We start from the raw sequence: 24399 nt of genomic DNA on the forward strand, positions 1-24399 counted from the left end.
GACTGTAATATTATGTGCATACATTATTTCATGTCTTTGCCAAACCTCCACAGATTCTAGCGTCTTCACAGATGATCATGTCTTACACTGCAAAGCTCTAAGAATACTTTTAAGCACATATTAGATATTTTAAATAATGTTAGTGGGTCTTGTGAATTAACATTAGTAACATGTAAGGTAAATTAGAGCAGTTAACTGGCAAAAAATGCATGGTTTTTGAAAATAACTTAATTTTTGTGCCTACTATGTAGACTTATAAGGACTTAATCTTACTTTACCATTTCAATTCAAAACACTCAAAACTATTTATTTAAACTTTGGAACTGAACTCTAAAATAATAATATGATGAGCTGAGTGGCTATGAGGTGCTGTCTTAGTTAATGGATATTGAGGTAAAGATTTTCCCTAATGCTTTCTTCTCAAGGTGAGAAAAACAGTTCATTTGACATCTTACATGACCTTGTTTTATCCACATGACTTCTATCTGGCAAGGACAATGCACCCAGCATCTGCATACAAAATAGATATGAAATTCTTTGCCAAGACAATTTAACTTTTGGTAGAGACAGCCATTGGTTCAAATAGGTTAAAATGCTCACTAATTTAAAAATTTTATATATTTTGACTTTATAATTATATCTTTTTTATACTTTATGGTAGACCATACAATATTTCAAACCAAACAGCGACACTACTTTATAAAAGTGAGCTCTTAAAGAGGCAGAACATCATCTAGTTCTGTCGTTCCTATGATTTATTACTCCAGTTTGGTCCTTCTTTTAGAACCTGGACACGAGCAGATCTCCAGATCCAAATGGTCAGACTATGTACAACCACTCTTATTTTTTCCTAAATAGCCTACTAACACCTTCCCAATGAAAAGGGAAAGAACTATTTATCCTAAAAGTGCACTCTTTTTAATTCTACCTATGTTAAAAAAGAAAGAAAGAAAGAAAGAAAGAAAGAAAGAAAGAAAGAAAGAAAGAAAGAAAGAAAGAAAGAAAGAAAAATCCTAGCCTCTTCAACAAGGTAATTTCTTCAACAGAGTAAGGCTCAGTACAATTCTGCAAGGACTATCTGTCTAAGTTAGTTGATGCATATTTGCCTTCGATAAACCCAGAGTCTCTAAAGAAAGTCATGGTTTGGGTCACTGTGGAGGTGGAGAGATGAGAGGGAATTTCAGGGCACATACATTTCTGTGATGGTCTCTGGCAGATTCGTGGGGATCTCAGTGAGACCTTTCCCACGACAGTCTACGATATTGTTGCTACAGGTACAAGCAGCTGGACAGTGCAAAACACTGCAAGAAGGAGCCATAAATGACTGGTGACCTGAAAGAGAAACAAACAACAATAACAGTTTCCCTCCTGAAATTCATCATTGTGAAATTTACGAGTTCATCTCAAACAACAAAACATATTATTTAACAGAAATGTATTTCTCTAAATATCTGAGCATAAAATGGGCCTATATTTCTAAGATATATTTTAGGAAGCATGCATTTATAGTTCTGGGTCAACACTCAGATGAAGCAAATGAGATTCTTAAAACTAATTATGAAAATGATAATTTTTCCCACTTGAAATAATTGTTAAGAAAGGCTAAACTCAGACCGGAAACTAGAATTTGATTCAAAACGATTCTGAGTTCCAAAAAAAGCAGCAGTTTCAGACTAACCTATATTTCATTTCTAATAAGCTTCACGAGAATTTGGTCTTTACTAAATGTATGTAGCATACTGTACTGTACTTTAAAAAAAGAAAGGAGCACAGACATAACTTGATTCTAAATAAGTAATCGTGTACCAATAAATGTGGTGGAAATTAGATCTTGCTAAGCTTCAAATCTTGGTAGGTTCAAAATCTGCATTTTCTTTGAAGTTATAATAGTTTGTAACAAGCCATTCTGTAATTGTTAAGCTAGGTAGTTCTATTTTTGGCTTCCATAGCCTGCGATTTTAGCATTAAGTAGTTACCTGTGTGTATGTATTTTTACTACTCAGTATTTGGAAACAAAACTGTTTTGAAATGAGATTTCACTGTTGGAATGATGAACGACAGAATGGCGGCCGTGCTGTACTGAATGGGAATCTGCACACACTCAGTTTACTGGAGCAGGACAAACCCTCTCTGATCTGCAGGGAGAGGGCCTGAGCGATCAGAATGCCGGGAAGGGGCTGCAGGCCAGTCACTAACCCAAGCCCTCTTAACAAGCTCTCAAACGTTACAAAAATAGTCTCAGTCTAAAAAAGAAACATGAACTTGCCTTCTTCCTCATCTAGAAAACAGGAAGGGAAAAGTGAAGAGAGAAAAAAAGTGGTTAGTAACAGTTTGTTAGTCATTTCATTATTTAATTTTCTTAAAAAGCAATCAGACCTAAGGAGAACATTCCATGACATTATAAGAAAATTTTGTTTGGGTTATAAAAAGTGTGGAGACGTACACAAAAGGGTCTAAAAGAGAACGATAAATGAGAATTCTGTACTCATATGTCTTCAATCCTCTAAGGAACTATTTGTGATGTGTTATATATATTTAAACATTTTGTGTGACTGTATCTTGAACAGACACTTCTGAAGCAGAACGATATACATATATATATATATATATATATATATATATATATATATATACATACATATATACACACACACATGCATATATAATAAATTATGCTAATATGGATCAGGTAATAGTAACATAATATTTTATAAATAAGTATAAACATAAATATAAATATATATGAATTGGCAATCAGACTGCCTAAACTTGAGATCCATGGATTCAACTATGTGACCTTGGACAAGGCTACTTAGCATCTTTTTCCTCAACAGTTTAATCTCTAATATAGATATAATATTATATCTCACTACAGTTGTTCTAAGGCAGGTGAAATGAGCTAAGTATATGTGAAATACTTAGGCTGGTGATCAAACATATAGAAAGAACTAAGTAAATGTTACTTGATATTTTACATAGGTCACGCCTAATTTTCGTTTTCAGATTTTCATCACTAAAGCTACTCATTTATCTCTTTCCTGTAGAGGTGAACCACTAGTATGCACGGAAAGTGCTTTGTCACTCTGCAACTAGAGTTGAGATACTTTCCTGAATTTTCCAGCAAGATGAATCATATTTCCATTTGTTAACATAAAAGTAGATCTAAATTATTACATGACAGCAAAATAAGTAGCAAACAGAATTTAAATCTAGGAATCTCCTATATTTCCCCAGGAGTGAAAATTGAAAAACCTTTCATCATACATTAAGTACGAGTAATCTGTAATGGCCAATCACGCACAAATGCCTTAGAACATATTATCAATATCACTGAAACCGAGGATTTCCATGGAGTGATTAGTGCACAATTGCACATGTTAGTGAGCAAAACACTGAAACTTTTAAAGCATGCGTTCTCCACTGCTCTCTTACATAGAAGCAAAAAATAATATGACAACATAAAGGTTCTTTCTCTCTTACCACTGCAGACAAATTCTCGTTTTTGAACCTCAGCTACATTATGGCCCCTCAGGTGGGATGGACCCATACACTGAGTGTAGAGACCAACCCGGGGCCTTTGTCGCAACCAGTCAGAGAGCCAGGCGAGGTGACAGTCACAATATAGGTTGTTCGAATGGAGGCGACTACATAAGAAGAAGGGATGTTTAAGGCAAGAAAACAAAATAGTTATTCCAAGAATTAAAAAAATGTATTAATAATAATATGTAACTTTATTTCGTAACATGTAAGTAGATAAAGCTTACTAAGTCCCAACCTAATTATTTTTCTAAAAATGATGAGAATCAACTTACTCTTCATTTACTGCCAAGTTAAGCAAATATACAGAAGCTTGAACACGACCATAAAAATAGTTTTCCTATGTTCACTCAAAACGGTAAAAAGAAATAGGTATGTCCAAGGCAAATTGCTCTGCAGTCCCCACATACTGGTGGCCAATTGGGGTGGGGTGGGGGCGGGGCCATATAAATAAAAGTTGTGGCTCCCAGTATGAGTTATCAGTTAGTCCTGCTGTTGTTAGTTTCTGTAAAAACTGCTTGCAAAATCTTTTTAGCAGGTCACTTTCGTTTTTTGCTGAACAAGATAGAATAATAATTCAATATAAAACACTTCTTTCATGTCCCTATTCTGATTTCCTTCTTTTTGTTTAATAGCAGAAAAAGGGATTAGCTGCTTTGGGCTCTTGGGACCCTATCCTCAAAGAGCAGGAACTGAAATGAAAAGACATAAATGGCTAGGAGTGAAGGAATTAAGTGAGCCCCCTCTCTATGTTGGCAGGGATCCACACCAGAGCATGGATCCATTCCAAGTGGCAAATAGCACTTTTCCATTAATAAAATATCAGACAAATGTATCCACTAAATTAGGTAAATGACTTCAAATTGGCTTTTATGTTTTCTCAAACTAAAGAAAAGGACATCCAAAACTATAAATCAAAGCATCATTTCCAGAATCATCTATGACACAGTAATACCATTTTAGTCCTTTTTAGCTGATGTGCTCAATTCTAACCCAATAACAGTAATGGATATTAAAACATGGAACTCAGTCCAGAAAGATAATTGGAACATAAAAGTGGAATTTTTAAGTAGCAATGATAATATAGAATAATGAAACAACCAAAGCAAGGGAATTTCAAGTTAGATGACTATTTTACATTCTCCTTGAGCCTGTAGATATGGAACAGACTGTCTTGCATCAAAACTTAGACGGCGTGCCACCAAACAAAATGCCACATTGCTACATTTTGGGAAAGCTGGGTGACCTCCGGTTCAGTTTGTTGGGAAGTCAGAGTGGCATCCTTTGGAAACCGCTTAGCACACTCCACCTCGGTGTTCTCTAAATATTTTCATCTAAACCAAGCACGTTACAATAATCCAATTAGGTGTGTACAAATTTGAAATGAGAGAACATAAAACTTTAAAAACCTGATTAGCAAGACAAATGCTAATGGATTTCTGTAGGAAAATAAAGCATACTATCAAAAACGTGGATGATGGATATTTCTACAGTCTTGGTGGCTTTATTTTCTCAAGGATTAAGAGCTTGTTCAGTTTGTTTTTAAAAATCAGCTAAAGGTAATGAGGAGCTAATTTCATCAAATATAGTCTGAGTGAACTATATTTGGTATTAATTTGGTCAAATTAGGCTCAACCGAAGAGTACCAAGGAAATAAAATTTATGTTATATCTGCATACTTTGAGAATGTCTTTATTTTGTTAAATCATATTCCAAGGAAATGATCATGTTGTGTTGTATCAGGCACAGAGCTACATTTTAGTGAGAGAGGGGAAAAAAAAAAGGACTTTAAGATTGGTATTACCTAATTCATTAAAAAGCTGGCAATTCAAATGATTTTTCATTAAAGAGAAAAAAATAAAAGCTATATGTTTCCAGTTATAACCTACTGTAAAATGAAAACTATTTTGAAAACCCAATCAAAATTTATGTTCCCTACTTAAAAACACATATTATTCCAGAACTCCAAAGCTTTGGTTATGTTTCCCACCATTTCCCACATGTGGTATTTAATGTATTTTTAAGGTCAAGGTGATTCTAAACCCCATTCAAATGAGATTTATCTCTGAAAATGCTTTAACTAAATATCCCCATGCTGAGCTTTAAAGATTATTTTTTCTCCAAGAGGAAAAAAAAAAAATAGTTGTAGCAAATACTTTACTAGGAAACAAGTTTTTATTCACCTAAAATATTTTAATGTCCATCTCCTGAAAAGACATTTTTAAATAAAAATGCTGACACAACCTTAATTATAGAAGCACTGGAGGGTTATGCTGTAATTTTACATTACAAAGGGTGTTGGAGAGCCAGTTTAGCTTTATTAGGTCGGCTTGCTGTACAGTAATAAAATCATAAAGATTTACCATTTATCATCTCTGACAGCCAATCAAGGAGTCTTACATTTCTTAATGAAATGTGACCTCCACAATAGCTCAAAGTAAACGTCCCCCCTCCAACTTTCCATAATGCATATCATTTAAAGGAAAGCTTTCATGTTTTCAGAATAATAGTTCATTTATTCAAATACCATATCTAGTACTTTTTAAAAAGTGGTGTTTTCCTGGTCTACCCCATAATGAACTTGTGGTACTGTTTTCTGTTTACTAAAAATGGTACTTAAGGGAAACCCTGAATTGATGACATTGACATATATACATTGCGGCTACTTACAAAGTCCTAAGTTTAGGCATATGGTTGAAACTTGCCACAGAAAGTCTAGTAATGTTGTTATTGTTGAGAGTGCTGTAGAATAAAACAAAAAAAGTTAGAAATTTTAGGTAATTAAAATTTACTGATCATTCTATATAATAATACAGAGAATGCTTCTTGCAACTATGTTTATGCAGGACAACTATCTGGTAGAGAAGGCATAAAGAATGCCCCATGTTATAAACAAGAGGATAAATAAATGCCACACTTTAACACTTTACTATGCATTCAGCTTTATTAAATATTTATTACAGATTTATGTCTTTAGCCATAATATCTTTGACTATTCACATATTGCTTTATGCACTATGGGTATGCATGTGTGTGTATTTATGACCCTGGTTAAGGAATAACATGAGGCAGTCAACAATTAGTTAAATTGGGCAGTTACGCTTCCTTAGAGGGGCACTATGTATAATTAGTGTCATGAGTAAATGAACATATTTGAAATTTCCAAATTAAATTTCATAGCAATAGCACAGAATTGGTTTTGGCAGATCCCGGAACACAGTCCTGCTAATTATTCTCTGTTGTGGACATCAGCCGTTGTTGAAATCTGAGTAGTAAGAACGATATCTACATTTGGTACTTGCATTGGGTAGGGATAAAGTGACAGGCTGGGGCAGTTTATTAAAAGCCTAATACATTCTAATACTTCTTTACTTAAAATTTTTTAATGTTTATTTTTGAGAGACAGAGAGAGCACGAGTAGGAGAGGGGCAGAGAGAGAGGGAGACACAGAATCCGAAGCAGGCTCCAGGCTCTGAGCTGTCAGCACAGAGCCCAATGCAGGGCTCAAACTCACCAACTGTGAGATAACGACCTGAGCCAAAGTCAGACGCTTAACCGACTGAGCCACCCGGGCACCCTGTACATTCTAATACTTCTAAGTCTAGGCACATATCCTGTCCCTTGCAAACTTCCATGCGGTACAGATCACGGTTTCTGGATGCTGGAGTCAGGAAGATGGGCGGCCAAGGGAGAGATGGTGAAAATAAGCATAACTCTTGCTTGGTTCAAATTGTTACTACTTTTCCCCTAACACAGGCATTGTTGTATTATTATGGCTTTTCTACTACTACTACAACTACTACCCATTCATTCATCTAATATTTCCTAGATGGCTCTTCATTTTATGGCAACATGGAACAGCATAAAATAAATCAGGCATAAAACCTGTCCTAAAATAGCATATTGTCCAAGTGGGAAGATGAAGTACAAATTATAAAACCTTATAATTAATAACATGAAGAAGAGATTGTTTTTCTCCCTTTGGGGAAGTCTGGTTATGACAAGAAAGTGAGAAGGAGGCTATCCCAGGGCTGTGTTTGTGCAGTGTGAATACGGACAATGATTCTAGTATGGAGAAGACACCATGATGTGGTGAGCAAAGCGGGCAAGTTCCTGAGGGAGGCAGCATGACAGGATCAACGGCCCACAGATGCAATTTGACAATGGAGAAAGGTTTGATTTAGACTATGCAAATTCTCTTGCCAATGGAGGCTGGGCAGGGAAGTAAATGAGAGAAGCAGGATGCGTGTTAAGAAACGCAACAGGGACGAGAGATGGAGTGGAGCAGGCAGAGGGCTGGGGCCACTGGAGACCCTGGTAAGCGAGCGATGACACTCTCTCTCATAGCAGCTAGTCCTCAGCTCTGATGGACCACTGCTCCGTGCTAATGGAAGGCTGCCAACCGATCTGATGTTCTCAGGAGACGCTGGAAACAGAAAATTTCAGATCTGTCCTCCTAATTTTTAAATACTGGCAACTAATTCGGACATTTCAAAGAGTCTGTGGGTTACATCTGTTTGGACGAAAGCAGGATACATTTATGAGGCCACTTTTGGCCAGCTGGAGGCTGCAGTTGTGAATGGTATGATTTGGGGTGTTCAGGGGTTCAGGGATTCACTTGAACTTCTCAGTAAAGTAGGGCACAGAGGCTACCGATCTAGAAGACACACTTTCTTTTCTTACCCAGTTTTGCAATGTATTGAATGATATAAAAACTAATGCAACTGATTGAAGTAAGTTGCACAGGCGAAAAAAAAAATCCCACTTTATGAAGGACCTATAAAGCACTGAATTGGTTGGTTCACGTTATCTAAAAGCCTGTAGCATTTTTCTGTACTCAAGTGAAATGAGATTTTTTTTTTCAAACGCCATTAAAATATATCCTGATGTTTGAACTAAAAGGTTTCACTTCTCAAAGGGATTTACTTTCAAATGACCCCTTTTCCCACCCTCAAAATTTATGCTGACTTTATATGGCTAAAATCTTCAGAGTACATAACATACTGAAATGTGACTTTAGGGATAACATTTTTTAAAGTAATTCATCACATGCAGTAGACATGCATTAGTTTTGAACTCTAATTTCTTATGATTCCACACCAAAGAGTGTTTTCATTGAATGCCGAAGCTGGTGGCTATCAGTCTGGAGTCTTTTCTCAAAATGTCACTTTGCAAAATGCAGCTGAAGAAATAGATTATCTTAGTGTTTTTATTCAGTATTGATGTGGCAAAGTGATATTGACATTGATACCTGATAGTGGAACGATATGTGGAACCAATGAAATTAAATTATTTTAAAATTAATAATAAATATTTGCTAATTACATCTGATGACATGTATGTTATGGTCGTGACTAATTCCTACTCTGAAACAATGCAAATGTATCTATTGCACTTCTTTATTTAACACTTTCTTCTAAACGAAACTATATTTCTATGTTCAACCTCAAGATTTTCTTTTTGCAGCAAGAATATATTCTTGTACAAAAGTACATTTTGATGTACAAATACGAAATTTTAGTTTTGGTAATCATATAGTTACTCTCAGACTTAGATCTTGATTTATTCTTTCTTATTCCCTTAGTGCTCAGCGTAGGATTTGGCAGAGTCTGATATTTAATGGATAAGAATCACTATGTCTCGATTCAATTAAATGATGCCTATTTTATGGAAAAGAAATAAAACAAACAATACAAAACTAGATGTTGTCCAAAGAAACAGAAAACATTGATCTAGATTTACTTTCCAATGTTATTTTTGAGATGGTATCTTCACATTAAAAACAGAGACATTTCTGAATCATACCAATCAGAATTCCACAATTTGCCAGGTTGCCATGAACATACAAGTGATAGACTGACTCCGCTTGCTTCCATTTACCTGGACTTTTCCTTCTCAAACTTTATTCGCTCTCTTTACCCTAATTTATATCTTAATTTAATAAATTTTTGTCAATGGTCCAGTATGATTACTTCCATTCCCTTGTTTTGCCTCAGTATAATCATACATTGAGAAATGGCTCATGGAATTAAAAGTTTTAAAAAGATCTAAAACATTGGGAGTCTGAAATTTAAGGTGATTTGCAAATTAATTAATTCTTCATTATTTCCACATAATAAGAAGATATATTGTAAAGGGTCATAGACGCTAAAAATAAGAAAAACAGACAAGTTTCTTTCTGGAAATGTTTCTAATAGAAGAACTTTTCATTTATATGACAAGAGATTTGGGCTTGATAAATCCCAGTCTTTGGTATTTCATCCAATTATCCTTAAATTTTTCAAAGAATAATTTCTCCAAAGATTCTATGAATTACGAAGATTTAAAAATGAACACATATTAAAAGAATGTCTGCTTGACTTTGTCAAATTTGAATATAAAATATTTAAATTGTTTTGAAAGAATTCACACTTTCTTGTATCACGTACTAATGTTAATTTTTTCGTTTTTTTAGCAAACACACTCTGACCATTGTAGATCTCTTTGAAACCTATATATTAAGGACCCCAAAAGAGTTCCTAACACTTTGGATTTTGATTTTTACTCCATGAACCATAGAACATTTTTTACTCTTTGTTGTGTTTCAAGACAGAGGGTCTTGCTAAAGTTACCTTCTAGATATTTTGCTAATATGACAAATACAACGAATGAGGTGATTGTATCGTCACAAACTTACTCTTCTAAAAACACTGTTTACTTTATAACAAATAAGCAAATGAATAGTTATTGTATTTGTGGATAGAGTTTTCAATGCCTAGCACAGTGCTTGGCATAGAGTAGGTATTGTGTGTGTTTGTGTGTGTGTGTGTGTTATACGTGAATTATTTAAGCTCTTTTAATGAATAACAAAGTACTTTATGGGATTTTAGTCCATCCACAATATTCAGCAAATTTTCCATAAAATGTTTGGTGTCATTCCTATTCCTAGTTAGAAGCACCTACTTAGTAACACATTCTTGGCCTGATCAGCTCCATTCAATTAAGTAACACTCAGGGTTGTCTCTTCATATACCAAGTTTATGACACTGACTATGGTTTTGACATCAGACTGCTATCATGAAATCATAGTTGTATCCTAACTATTCTGACTCTGAAATAGCAACAGTGAGCTTTGTATATTAATGGGTCTGAAACACAACTAGTGGCGTTATTAAATACAATGTGTATGATAAGCACTCTGAATAGGTTTCCTATAGAAAAAATTAGGCTGTTACCAACAGAAAGAAAGGCTGACTTCTCATGATGTGGGTAGACAACAGTATATATCTTACAACACGATTTATCTCAATCAACTAACTCTTACATTAAGTCCTTAAAAATAACCAGTAACTTTTCACATGACACAGCTACAAGTTCTATACATCTACTTGCAATTAAAATCAAAATCATATATAAAATATTGATTAAATAAGCTATTTTGTTGAGACCTCAAACTTTCTTTCCTGAATTCCATTCTGTTCCTCAAACTCAATTTATAAAGTAATGGGATCTTTTTTTTTTTTTTTTTTTTTTTTTTTTCCGGAAGGCTATCACGAGTCCCAGATATCTTTTACCACATGGACTAAAATTGCCAAACCTCTTCAACATTTAAGTCAATTTTTGAATTTCTGAATAAATTTAGCCAGGGATGAACTGTAGCACAGAAAAATATTTTATATGGGGGGAGAAATGTGTAAATATATTCAAAAAGCTAGACTTGTGAGTCTCTGACTGGAAAAAAAAAAATTCCAGAAATGGACAGGCAGCTTCAACGGCTTGAGTAACTCTAGTTTACATTAAAATAATTTCTCATCATAATAATTCCATTAAAATTATTGTACCAAGTCAAAGGTCTGTAGAGACTACCGGATTGCCTCTAGCCCATTTTGTCAGCCATGTCTGCCCAGTAAGGAAAGAGAGAGGATGCCAGTTATAATTCAAGTCTGTGTGCTGTGCTTTCCTAAGTCAGTAGTGAAGACTTTAAAATGGACCCAATGGGCAACTTATTAGAATCAGAAAAGCAGATTTCTAGAATCACCTTTCAAAAATGATGCTATCTGGTTAAAAATGGCATTTTAAAATGAGACAACATCTTTCCATTGCATGGCAACTATATAATAACCCAACTCATCAGAAACTAAGAAGTTCATTTTTTATTGTAATTTTTCTTATACAACTGCTTTTATCCTAATATTTGGCAATTCTAGGGAGCCTCACCAATCCTTTGAATGAGAATATTTTGTCACAAGGAGAAACACTTGAAAGATGGTATTGTGAACATTTGAATGTCCTCCTTAAATAGACATTTTCGCCTAAATATGCAGAAATGATACCCACGGCTGTGCACACACACATTTCAACTCATATATTCCTCATGAGTTATTTAAGGTATCTTTATAAGAGACCATTTTGACACTAGGTTTCGAGCGAGCAGATAAGCTTCCACATTAGCACTCCCCAGACACAAAGCCCCCGTTCAAAAGAGTAAGAGAAATAAGCAATACTTACAGCACTTCAAGGTCCCGGAGAGCCCTAAATGCTCCATCTTCAATACAGCTGATCTGGTTGTAATCCAGTTGCCTGTAAATAGATTAGAAGAATATAAGTAAAAGGCTGGAGACTAGCAGCGCTGGGTGAAAAGAAGTCTCCTGAAGGGTCTCCGAAGCTCTGACTGCACTAACTGAAATGCTCTCAGAAATACACTCATCCGCTTAAGAATGTCACAAGCCATTCTGGCCTCGGTGCCGCTACTGAAATCTCTTTTTGTTCTGAACTGTCTGTGCAAATAGCAGCCCTTGGAAAGCTCCAGTAAATAATAACTGCACCTTATATTAAATGCCATAGGAATGCAATTTCATTACATCAAGAAAAGCTATCCATTAAGAGCTTTCAGCGTCATCTTGCTGAAACAATTTCATTAAGGTAAAGGACTGTAAATCACTTAATGTCACATGCACCCCCTCAGTGACCTAACAGAATCCATTTATCAGAGAAGCCCAGCTGCATGTTAATTTCACTATCCTTGGCAAGAAAGAGCAAGACTACTTTTAGGTTTCCTTCTTTTAAAAGCAGTTTTCCTTCGACAACTCCCAGTCAAGAGAGAGAAATGAGGTCCCACACACCTCCCTGCTATTCTCAACCAGGAATGCACTTTAGAAAGCCAGTCTTGTTCTACGTGAATATTCACCATTCCCATGATTTGCAATTGTTCATTATATGCGAATTCTCTGCACTGTAAATATGACATACTTTTCAATTAAGAAATTTCCCAAATTTCCAGAAGTTTTTAAAGTATTAAAAATTGATTTTTTTAACTTTCCTCAAAGATGCTAATTTTAGCCCCAAATGCTAAGAACACATACTGCAGCAACATCATTAAAACACTACATATACCTTTGGCAAAAAGTTTAAAAGCTTTCTCAGTTGCTTCTAAATAATACAAAATGCAAACAAATGGATGTTCTCTTGTAGTTTGAGCGCTTATTTGTTAAAATTTAAAGATGAAAACTAACAAGCAAACAAACAAAAACAAAGTTGCTCCAAATTTGGTTAAGTTGGCTTTTGCTGCTAGTTGTTTCTGGAACTAAAATTTCCTTTATCCATGCAGAGGAATTTATTTGTTTGAAATAAACAGCTAATAAGTATGAAATCCTATCTGTCCTATCTTTACATTGTTTTAATTTTTTTTTAAATAAGCAGCTGTTATTTAAACTAGTAGCTTGCTGCTTAGCGATATTCTTATTCCAGTAAAGAAAGAGCATTTTAATGGTTCACTTGAGACAGAAACAAAATGTTTGATGAACTAGTCAGGTGAGTTGTCAGTTCTTCATGAATTGGGAGGGAATGCAAATGTACAGGGGTAAGACTATGATCTTCATACAAATGAATCTTGCCCTTGTTTCAAGTGCGAAATTCACCAAAAGGGCTAATTTACATTTGAGGTGTGTTCTTAAAAAGAATTGTTTAAACATTTCTATAAAATAGCTGTTTCTCTCAGAAGGATACTGAATAAAGGTGCAGTGATTTAATCCAGTGACTTTCAGAGGGGCCTCTTCAAATTCCTTACTTTAGAAATTATGTACATAGAGAATGTCTCATGAAATATACATCTCATTTTTAAGAAGGTCTCTAGGGGACATAAGACTACCTTGATGTCATGCAAATGGTACAATCTAGGACATGCAACATAAAAAAAAACCAACTCTGGAGAAGATATGCTTTTATTGCTTTTATAAACTAAGGCTTTCCCCAAATAATAGGTACCATCCATGCTGCTGTAATAGCTTAAAGCATTTCTAGTTATTAGGAAGTAATGCAGAAGTATAATTTTATTTTCTAAGAAGACTTTTAAAGCTTCATGATGTAATATGGATGCTGTGGTTCCAAGAAAACACTTCCATTCTTGGGCACTTTTGATTTTTACAGATTAAATTCATTTAACAATTAAGTTAACAGCCTTTTTATTTTAAAGTGCTAAAATATATCTACACTACTATTCTCTAACCTCTTGAACAATTTATCAAAGCCATTTAAATTAGTACAATGGCATGAAGTGTTACCCTTGACACACTACAAAAGAGAAATTGTTTCCAGACAAATTGGCAAAATCTTTTAATGCTATCAAATTTGCCTAATGCAGTCTCCAGGTTAATCTGTAAAAGGGTGAGCTGTATGTTTGCCCATATCTTATTATCCTTAGCTGTCAATGTATAAATCAGTGCTGACACTGCTTCTTTTAAATCATGCATACTATACACAAAGGGGAAGCCCCTAGCATGCCAGAAAGCACTCAAGCGAATCTCGTTCTACAGGGACAGAAAAGCAGATTTCCCTATACCACCAGAAGTTGAGATGCTGCCGAAAAGTTGGTAATTTCACCCCTGTTCTACATGGCTCATGGTTACAAGCTTCTTCTGATTCTTAGCAGAAACTTAAGTCCTTCTTGGTGCTAAAGCATTAAGAATGTCTGGCTCTCATAGGACCAAAGTTTTCCTTAAAAGTTTTCTGAATGCACCGTATCTCAGGCCATGCATCTTCTGAGAACAAAGGTATTTTTTTGAAAAAAGTCACTCGTATGAAAGGACAAGCAAAATAGTTTTTTCATCAATTGGTGGACTTTGTTAAATCCAAAGGAGTGTTTACATGAAGTGTTGTGCCTGCTCTGACTGTTCCAGAGAAAATCTCTCTGCACTAACCTCCACTTGTCTGTATATGATTCAAGAGAAAGACTGTCAAAACTATGCAAAAGCATACTTTATTTCAGTGCTTCTGGACTATTTTTCTGCACTTTTTTTTTTCCTTTTCTCTTACCCACTTCATTTTCTTCTCTACTACCCTGCAAAGCCCGGGCACTTCTGCTGTCTGTAAATAGGAAAGGATCTGTTCTCAGCCATGCATTTAGTGACAGGTTGATTCTGTTTAGATGGGATTTCCAATAGTGCAATGAAATTATTCTGAATTAAGGAATTAGTAAGAGGAGAGGTTTTTTTTTCCCCCCACTTCTTCAAAAAGTAATGTTACAATTATTCAGTCAAACACGGGGCAAATTTGTTGATCTTTGGATAATAAGGGCACTAAGATACATCAGAGACAGCTTCAGGATCCTTTCCTGGCACAGGGGTCACGTACCATTGAGAAGCAAGCTAGCACTTTTCTAATTTTCCGGGGAGAAAGAATGGTACGGATATTATTATCGGTGATACCTTTCAGACCTCCGGCCGATGTATCTTAGCACAGACTTCTGTGTCTTCTCTCTCGTACTTCCTACGTCCTGGCTCCTCTGTTTCTGTGTGAATTCCAAATTCTATCTCCGTCTGATCCTTCACTGTCTTAGCTTGTAAGTGTGTGTTTTGAACCAAGTGCTTTATCTTTAATTTTACGAAAATGATGATGTTAAAAAGAATGGAAACCTTCGAGGTCTCTCTCAGGATTAACATTCTATGATGATCTTTTCATTCCTAACCACTTGTACTCTGATCTCCTCAAGTAACACTAGCCTGCTCGGTTTAACTTTTCCTGTTACTGGTAAATGTAGTCTTGGGTAACGCACAAGAATCTCTTTATCTGGCGGTATGACTCTGTGCCTCACACATGTAAAATTTCTAAACCTGATCTGATTGTCTTTAACACTAAAAATAATTTAGTCTAGTTTCATATTTGGATTAATTCTAGATATATATATATATCTATATATATATATATAGATAGATAGATATAGATATATATATATGTATTTATGTATTCATTATGTATATATATGTATTTATGTATTCATATAGTGCTGCGAAATACCAATTTTAGATATGGGCCCATAAAAGACAGAAAGATCGAACATTAGCTTACTTGGCATACTGAAATATAACCGGAGATACTGCATTCTGTTACCTTTATGTTTTTTTTTTTCAGGAATTTCCTGTTTTCTGTTATTAAAATTTGGATACCATACTGTTTGAATCACATATATAAAACTCACATTCCTGCATTAACTGTGGTTGGTTTTGTCCTTACCCATAGAAAATTTCATGTGTCACTTCAGCGTCCAAGCAGTAAAATCTTATTACTAATTTATTTTCTTTTTGTAAGAATTAGAACACCGTAAAATTTACTTAACTCTGAAACAATGCTGAATGTAAAATTTCTTTAATAACTTTAAAGTCAGACAGAGTATCTCAGTCTTTCAACAAAATATGCTCTGGTTTTCGAGGGTTTTTTAGGTACTAGAAATACTAGAGAAATACTAGAATACTAGAATACTAGAGAATACTAGAAATACTTTAGGTACTAGAAAGTTTAGTTCATAGTCATACTACTATGAGTGGCAAACTCCAGAAGTTTAGTTCACTTAAAATACATCAAAGTGATTAAAATCAATAGGAGGTAGTAACAATATTATGCCATTTGGAAAGAACCCTGATAAAACATATAAATCAAATGGGAGGAAAAGAAAAAGAATGCTCTAAGGATATGGGCACTATCTGTTCTATTTCTTCCCTCGTGTATATAAAATTCAAGTCAATATAAGTGCCTAAATATACAAATCCTATGCCAATAATGACTCTTTAAGAAGTAGTACAAATTTAGGTTATAATGTATCGAGAACATAAGAATAATATAAATTGACCCATATAAGTGAACACTGTAGGCAGAAGTTTCAGCAACCATGTCATTTAACCTCAGCATAAAAACAAATCAGTGCTAACTCAGGTATTAGTGAATAAAACAACCAAGATAAGGATTATCTTGAGGAATGTAAAATAATTTGTTATTTGGGAATTTAACCCTTCTGTAACCTTTCAAGCACAATGTTGTGGGTTTTTTTTTTTTTTTTTGCACAGGAATAAAGAATCTCAGTTTTTATTGAAATAATCTATGGTATAAAGTTATATCCACTTGCTAATTTATTGGGGAAAAGCAAAAAGATAAGCTCTAAATAAAGTGGTATCAGAAAATGGAGGAAAAATTAAGTTGCCCTTCATGTTCTAGGAACTCTTGCAAACTAATAAGAGGGGGTAGAAACTGCAACTGACAATAACAATTCGTTACATTTATTGAATGCATAGCAAATGGCAGGGTCTGTAGAGATGCCATCTCAGTATTCCTCATGATAACTTGAAAAGGTAAATGTTGTCATCATTCTGATTTTACAGATGAAAAAAATGAGGCTCACAGAAGTACAATAACTTATTCAAAGTAGGTAGTAAGTATGTGGTGAAATCTTGATTCAAATTTAAATCTATGTATTGCTGAAGCCCTCCCTCACACAGTAAGTGTCTAGGGAAAGAGCTGTTCGTTCTGCATATGAAAGTTTCAGTTAAATCTCTGATGGCCAAATTTCAAGGCAGAATGCAGCATATAAAGAGTATTACAGAATGTCAGGGAAGGAACAGATTACCCTGGGCCAAAGTAGTCATGTGTGAGGAAGGAAGAAACCTGAACCTTAAAAAACAGGCAGAATCCAGAAAGACAGAAAATAAAAATGTGTCTTCCCTCTGGAGGGAAAAGACTCCATCAAGAGCAGTTGTAAGCAGAAGGTCTACAATGTTCACCGTGAATACTTGCCAGAGAGGGGCCATTCTGGCTTGAGCAAAAGCTTGTGTAGATTTGGTAGGAGAGGGGGCTGGGACCCTGGGTGAATGGCAGAATGCTAGGCCTAGTCAGAACATCTAAAGAGACTATGCCATTAATAGAAGTCACTGCTCTTTCAGGAAAGAGTCTATATTCTTCAGAACCTATAGAACTATGACAATATTCTACTATATCCCCAAGGCTTTGCCATAGTACCCATACAAAGTGTTGTTATTTTTAATAAGCTGAATGATTCTGAATGAGACAGTGATGGGACAAAAAAGACAATGCTTTATAAAAACAAATCTGTCTGCAGTGTTAAAATTATCTAATGAGAATATAGACTGGAGATCAAAATCCAATTAGCAGACCACTGTAAGAGTTCAGATGTAGCAAAGTGTGCCTGTTTAGGGTTGGAGAAGCAAGAAAACTAAAGATCTGTTCTATCTCCAGGACAACACGACAGTTTCAGAAAGATCACGCCAATTCTTATTTTATACATATGTGAATTGGATTTCCAATCAGATACTCTTGTGTTTTGTTTGTTTTATTTTGTTCTGGAAAGTGTTTATGAAGATATGTCATATAGATTCATTTTTACATAAGAAAATGACATCGTTGAAGAAAAAATGCTAACGCACCTGGAGACAGAGCAAAATGAAAAGTTGGAGAGACTGTTGATCACGCAAACGTGATCATAGTTGTTGGGGATTATCACAATTCAGTATGCCTTTAGAGTGAATGCAAACCAGACAAGTTACAGGACCACGGACAGTTCCCGGGGTACTAATAGCATTGCCTGAGTTCCTAGCGTATTTTACATGTAAGTACCCAGACAACCGCTGGTTAATCCCTGTCTATAGACAACATTCTGGATGTTAAAGGGAGCTCTGTTTATTGAAATGAAACTCAAGTTCATTTACGATCTTTCTAAATGAAAAGCCATCTATACAAGTTTGTTCAAAAGGTTCTACATCCCACTGAAGACCTGTGACATTTAATCTAACACGAAGGATAGCAAGCCCCTTGAGTGAGAAACCAACCTCTCCTTTCAAAGTGTCTTTAGCCTCAGGTTTACTGAAAACACTCAAGAAGCTGGGGGACTCAAAGAAATCATTTAAATTTGATAACAGTGAATTTTATTTATTTATTTATTTTTAAGCTTATTTATTTTGAGAGAGAGAGAAAGAGAAAGCACACACGTGTGAGAGGGGAGGGACAGAGAGAGAGGGAGAGAGACAATCCCAAGCAGGCATGAAATCTCACAAACCACGAGATCATGACCTGAGCTGAAATAAAAAGTCAGAGGTTCAGCCCGCTGAGCCACTCAGGCACCCCTATTTTTATGATAATAAGCTAAGTACATAATATGGTAAGAAATGTAATGAATTAAACATGAAAACTAGCTGATTATAGCAGACAGTTTGCAACTATGACAACTTAAATGACAAAAAGCTGGAGTAAGTCTTACATTTGCATTGTAAAATATATAATATACTCTTCTAATTATTACATATTGATTATATAATATGTGAACAACACTAGTTTCCTTATTGTTATGAAATATCCAACAGAGAGGTATTTAAAACTAGGAAAGTGTACAGAGCACCTGGGTGGCTCAGTCAGTTAAGCATCCAACTTTGGCTCAGGTCATGATCTTGCAGTTTGTGGGTTCAAGCCCCACATCAGGCTCTGTGCTGACAGCTCAGAGCCTGGAGCCTACTTTGGATTCTGTCTCTCTCTCTCTCTCTCTCTCTCTCTCTCTCTCTCTCTCTGTCTCTGTCCTACCTCCACTCTCTCTCTGTCTCTCTCTCTCTCTCACACACACACACACACACACACACACTCTCTCTCTCTCAAAAATAAATAAATATTAAAGAAATTAAAACTAAAGAAGTGTGTAAAATACAGAAGTCTTTCTGTCTCCCTAGTGTGGAATAGTGAATTTTTCTTCTATGAGTATTAATTGAGATAGTGATAAAATAAGTCAAAGATGACAGAGTTCCAGAAAAAAATGAAATTTCTAAATAATATAAATAGCTATATAACAGCATATGGATTAACTCTGTCTTTCCCATTTGCCAAATCTTCTTATTGCCAATAACCACTGCAACCCACATTGGGTGAGTGTTTCCTACAAAGCCATGGCTGTACATATTTGTTTCCCAAATAATATGATAACTTGTTCAAAGAAAACAAAACTAAATCATCTTGTAACCTGACCTTTGTTTATAAATTAATGTATGTTAAAGAAAGATAACTATAAATATTTTTGCCTAACCTGTTTTTTACCAAGAGGCAATCTTCCTGCCAAAGGTGGGTATGAGATATAGGGTTAAGGGAATTGGATAATGCAAGCAAATGGGAAAGACATAAATTTACTTATAAACGATAAACATTACAGTTTGACTAGAACATAGAGTACATTTTGAGGGAGTACTGCGAAACGAAAGAAGAATAAGCAAGTGTGATTTACTTTATTTACAAGGGTGTCTAAAAGAATATGTGTTGAGATTTAACTATTTTTTTATAATATTTATTTTTGAGACACAGAGAGGGAGGGGGAGAGCAGCGAGAGAGGGGGGCAGAGGATCTGAAATGGACTCTACGCTGACAGCAGAGAGCTGAGTGGGGCTCACACTCATTAACTACGAGATCATGACCTGAGCGGAAGTTGGAAGCTCAACCAGCTGAGCCACCCAGGAGCCCAGAATTTAACTATTTTAAGTGTTTATGGTGCACGCACTAAAAAAACTAAAAATACATTAAAGTTTACTTTTGTGACGTGAAGAGCAACTAGCAATCTACTTAATTTTAAGTTCATTGATTTGTACAGTTTTTTTTTCTCAAATCTTGGGATAACTCTAACTAGGAATGTTTTATCATGAAAACAAAAGACTTGAAAAATCTTTATTCCCATTAGGTACCTGCTTAGAGAATAAGTTCACAAGTCTCAGCAATAAAGGAGGGTTTAATTTAAATATTCTCCTAAATTACTCAATTAAATGGAAATATCTCACAGATACCTCTAAACAAAATAGTTTAAATAATATAACGTGTTTTCATTCAAAATTTGATCAGGAGGCAAAAAGGCTTTCCTGCATCAGTGTTGAATATATTAAATACATATACAAAATTTATAAAGAAAAGTCCTATACACATTGATTATCATTTTGGTGGCACATCAGTTGGTAATAATATGGTATCAATACTTTAATTCATACTTAACTGGAGAATTTAAAAACAGATGTAAATTCTATGGGAAAGCGCTGCCAGTGACTATTACAAACATTGTAATTTAGTTGATATTTTAATATGATCTTGTTATTCTCAGATCTCACCATCGAAAATGTCAAGAAAAAGAAAACAGTTTAAGTTGCAGCTGGAGAAAATGAAGTAACAAAAATAAAATATACAGGGTTTTATTCCAGTTAAGAAATTAATAGCGATAAGCAAAAAAGTTACGAGAATTCGTCCCTGGAGATGTTTAAGAGCAAGATAAATGTCCATCTGCCTAGAATAGTATTCATGTGGCTTGCCCGAAGGAAGAGGAATAAGATCTGCTAATTTGCAAAATTTCCACAGCATCAGTTTCATATTGTCAAGATGCCGCCATGAGCATATTTAGCCAATCCACAAGATTAAAGTAAGTGCTTCCAGTGAAAATCTTCTGTTAACTGGAATTTGCTCTGAATAATGCCTGAATGTGGTAAATCCAATCAACCTGTTACAGTGCATCAGACTGGGCATTTAGACAGCCCTATACAAAATATCATGGTTAACATCGTAACGCAGCTAAGGGACATATTCCTTCAGTCTAGCCTTCTTGTTTCTCTTTTACTCTCTGAATGACTTGGAACAGTAGCCATCCACCATGCAGGACTGTCCAAATTGTAAATGCATACAGTGGAATGATGAAAAGGACAAAGTGCTATACCTGTCTTTCCCATGCTGAATATCAATAATATTAATATTAATACTTCTGGGCTTTTATGGAGTCATTATTTGATGACCGATATTTGCCTTTAATAATAATATGAATTAAAGTTTACCCTCAGCTCTAACATATTTTACCAGGCATCTTTCTTAACTTTTAACGATAAAACTAATCTTCATAAAAAGCCCCCTGAACCTGGACTTTTTTTTTTTAACAATGTGGTTTGAACTATGTCTTAATTATAGAAACATGCCTTTTAAGTGTAAAATTCTATTAAATTGTAGCTATGATTCTGATTAATTAAATAAAGCTAGAAGTGCATTGTGGTATTTCAGTGTTGCTCTCACGGCCTTTGACACCGTTGCATGGAAGGCAGTGAGGATTGTGGAAATCAATTCTAACTTTGCATAGTTTCTTTAAAAAATTCTAACTTCCTCAATCCACCCTTATCTGCTGTTACTCACCAACACGTAACACAAATCAACATCCTTGAAGATTCCTTTAGGTTTTCTTTCAGAAACTGTTTCCTACAGATTTCCCTGATGACCTCAAGCAATATTTCTTATCTCTCTCTTTGCCTGGCACCTACAGAACATAGTATCTTGTTTTTAAATCAGGGTCTTGTGTATATTTAGTGCTTTCTGCTATATTTTCCTTTTCCACTTATTAGCCCCATGGTTAATGGACCCAGAATAGACACAAACCTGTCTTACCCATGCCCAATACTGCAAATTACTTCATGTTCTTCTTTCCTGCCTTTTTGCTATCCCTTTTTAAGGGCCAACTTCTAGAAGTTGATTAGTGAATACTTACAGAATGAAATGATACACTCTATATTACAGCATTTTACCAAAAGGTCTTTCACATATCTTCTTTCCCTAATAACCACAACAAACCCAAGCAATTATCATATTCACTTTACAAAAGTAAAACTAAGACTCAGTGGAGTTTGCCAATTTGTCATGTCTAAAAACACGGCAGTTATTATGTATATAATGCACATGGGGGATAAAAGTGTTTCAAAATCCTGTTAAATCAATATAGCACAATGGCTAACATTTCACTTTCTTTTTTATGTCTGAATTTTTAAAACCACAGTCTTTAAAAAGGATAAATGAAGAGGACATAAGAAGGAATCCCATGATGACTGGTATCCCATTCCCAAATGCATCCTTAAATATGGACTATAGGTTACTTATACACGTGAATTCCCTGAATATCTTTACTAAGAAGATTAAAAGCCACCTGTTTTAAGGATTTAGAGATAATACTATTGTAAGATTGCTAGTGGCATTCCCAGAGGGTGGTCAACTGTAGTCATGACTATCCTTTTAAGTGACATATAGGCGACCTGAGTAGGTGCTATATTGGGATCTTTATAGGATCAGACACAGTATACAAAGTATACAGTACACACAGTATACAAAGTTAGTTTTGAACATCTTACATCACAGAATCTCCCTGAAGACTTCCCCTAGCAAGGGGCCTAGCAAGAAAAGATAAAAAGAAAGCAAATAAAATCCCCTTCACATGTAAACATCCATGAAAACCTAGGGCTAGAATTTCAATGGTTCTGAAGTTTGTATCTAGAAGTTTGTATTTTTCTGTCCTTACCTGTACATCTAGAAAGTACAAATTAAAAAAAAAAAAATTAACGGTTATTTTTTATTGAGAGACAGAGTGTGAACAGGGGAGGGGCAGAGAGAGAGGGAGACACAGAATCGGAAGCAGGCTCTAGGCTCTGAGCTGTCAGCATAGAGCTCAATGCAGGGCTCAAACTCAGAAACCGCAAGATCATGACCTGAGCCGAAGTCAGACGCTTAACCGACTGAGCCACCCAGGTGCCCCTAGAAAGTACAAATTTTAAACAAAAAACATTTATGTGGAAGAGAAGATGTAGAGGCCAAAACTTGAAGCTTTATAAACAGTCCTCCTCTTTGATGACAGAAAACACCTGTCTCACTTTCCCTACTGGAAAAGTAGTGTTGTAACCCACCATGGAGAATGCTGAATATAAGTTAATTCTTGAAAAGTGCCTGCGCTGTTTATCACTAGCTAAGAAATACTGAATTCCTGTTAGTTAATCTCAGCACATAGGGGCTTTTTCCCCACTACATTCCAAACTCATGTAAAAGCTAAGGACAACATTTAAAGTCCTAGCATTTGCAGCCAATAAAAAACCCATCATTTTCAAAGGCTTGCATAGTATTTTAAACTTTATAAAAATTTATAAAACACACATATTGACAAAATTAGGATTGTCCCTGAAATCTTCAATTTGATATGTATCTTCAAAGCTATAGGCACTTACAAAAAACACTTCTATACAAGACACTAGATTTCTCAAGGGAAAATACAGAAATACAATTTCCTTCTTCCTCATGCTTTTCCCCCCCTTCTTTGAAAAGGAGATTATACACATATACTTTTATAAAGATACAAGGGGAAAAATATGTAAGAAAAATATTCACACAAAGGGAAAGACATAATTTTCTCATTCTCACCCTTTTGGCATGTAATGAAAACAGTGATCTAAAAGCGATAAAAAAAACTATAGCTCCAGGCTGCAGGCACCTCTAACAAGAAAATATTATCTACTCTTTCCAGAAAAAAATAGCTTATGTTCTGCATTTCCAATAAACACTGATAACAACAGAAAAGGGAGTTAATGAAGTACATTGACAGTAAAAGCGAAGAAAATACAATGCAAATACCTTTTAATCAAATCATTTCTTGAGATTTCACAAGATTAATCACAAAGTTTAGAAGAATGAATTTGATAATAACTTCAGATGCAAGACAACTTTTACATGAGAATGTCTCCAGATACCTTGTCAGAGCAATTTAAAACTTATTGTTACAAGCTCTCCTAAGCAAGCATA

The 24399-nt window shown here is 35.1% G+C and overlaps 1 protein-coding gene across 9 annotated transcripts in view; it reads right to left on the reverse strand.

Moving 5' to 3' along the window:
• The window catches only part of SLIT2 (slit guidance ligand 2), a 374128-nt gene that overhangs the window by 130349 nt on the left and 219380 nt on the right, over positions 1-24399 (reverse strand). For all 9 annotated transcript variants that reach the window (XM_058722984.1, XM_058722986.1, XM_058722982.1 and 6 more), the window contains 4 exons: positions 12025-12096; positions 6208-6279; positions 3481-3644; positions 1194-1332 (listed from right to left, as the gene is read on the reverse strand). In XM_058722984.1, coding sequence (XP_058578967.1) covers positions 1194-1332; positions 3481-3644; positions 6208-6279; positions 12025-12096 — 447 coding nt within the window. The remainder of the gene's footprint in view (positions 1-1193; positions 1333-3480; positions 3645-6207; positions 6280-12024; positions 12097-24399) is intronic.

This window comes from Neofelis nebulosa, chromosome 3 (genome assembly GCF_028018385.1).
Source record: "Neofelis nebulosa isolate mNeoNeb1 chromosome 3, mNeoNeb1.pri, whole genome shotgun sequence".
NCBI lineage: Eukaryota > Metazoa > Chordata > Mammalia > Carnivora > Felidae > Neofelis > Neofelis nebulosa.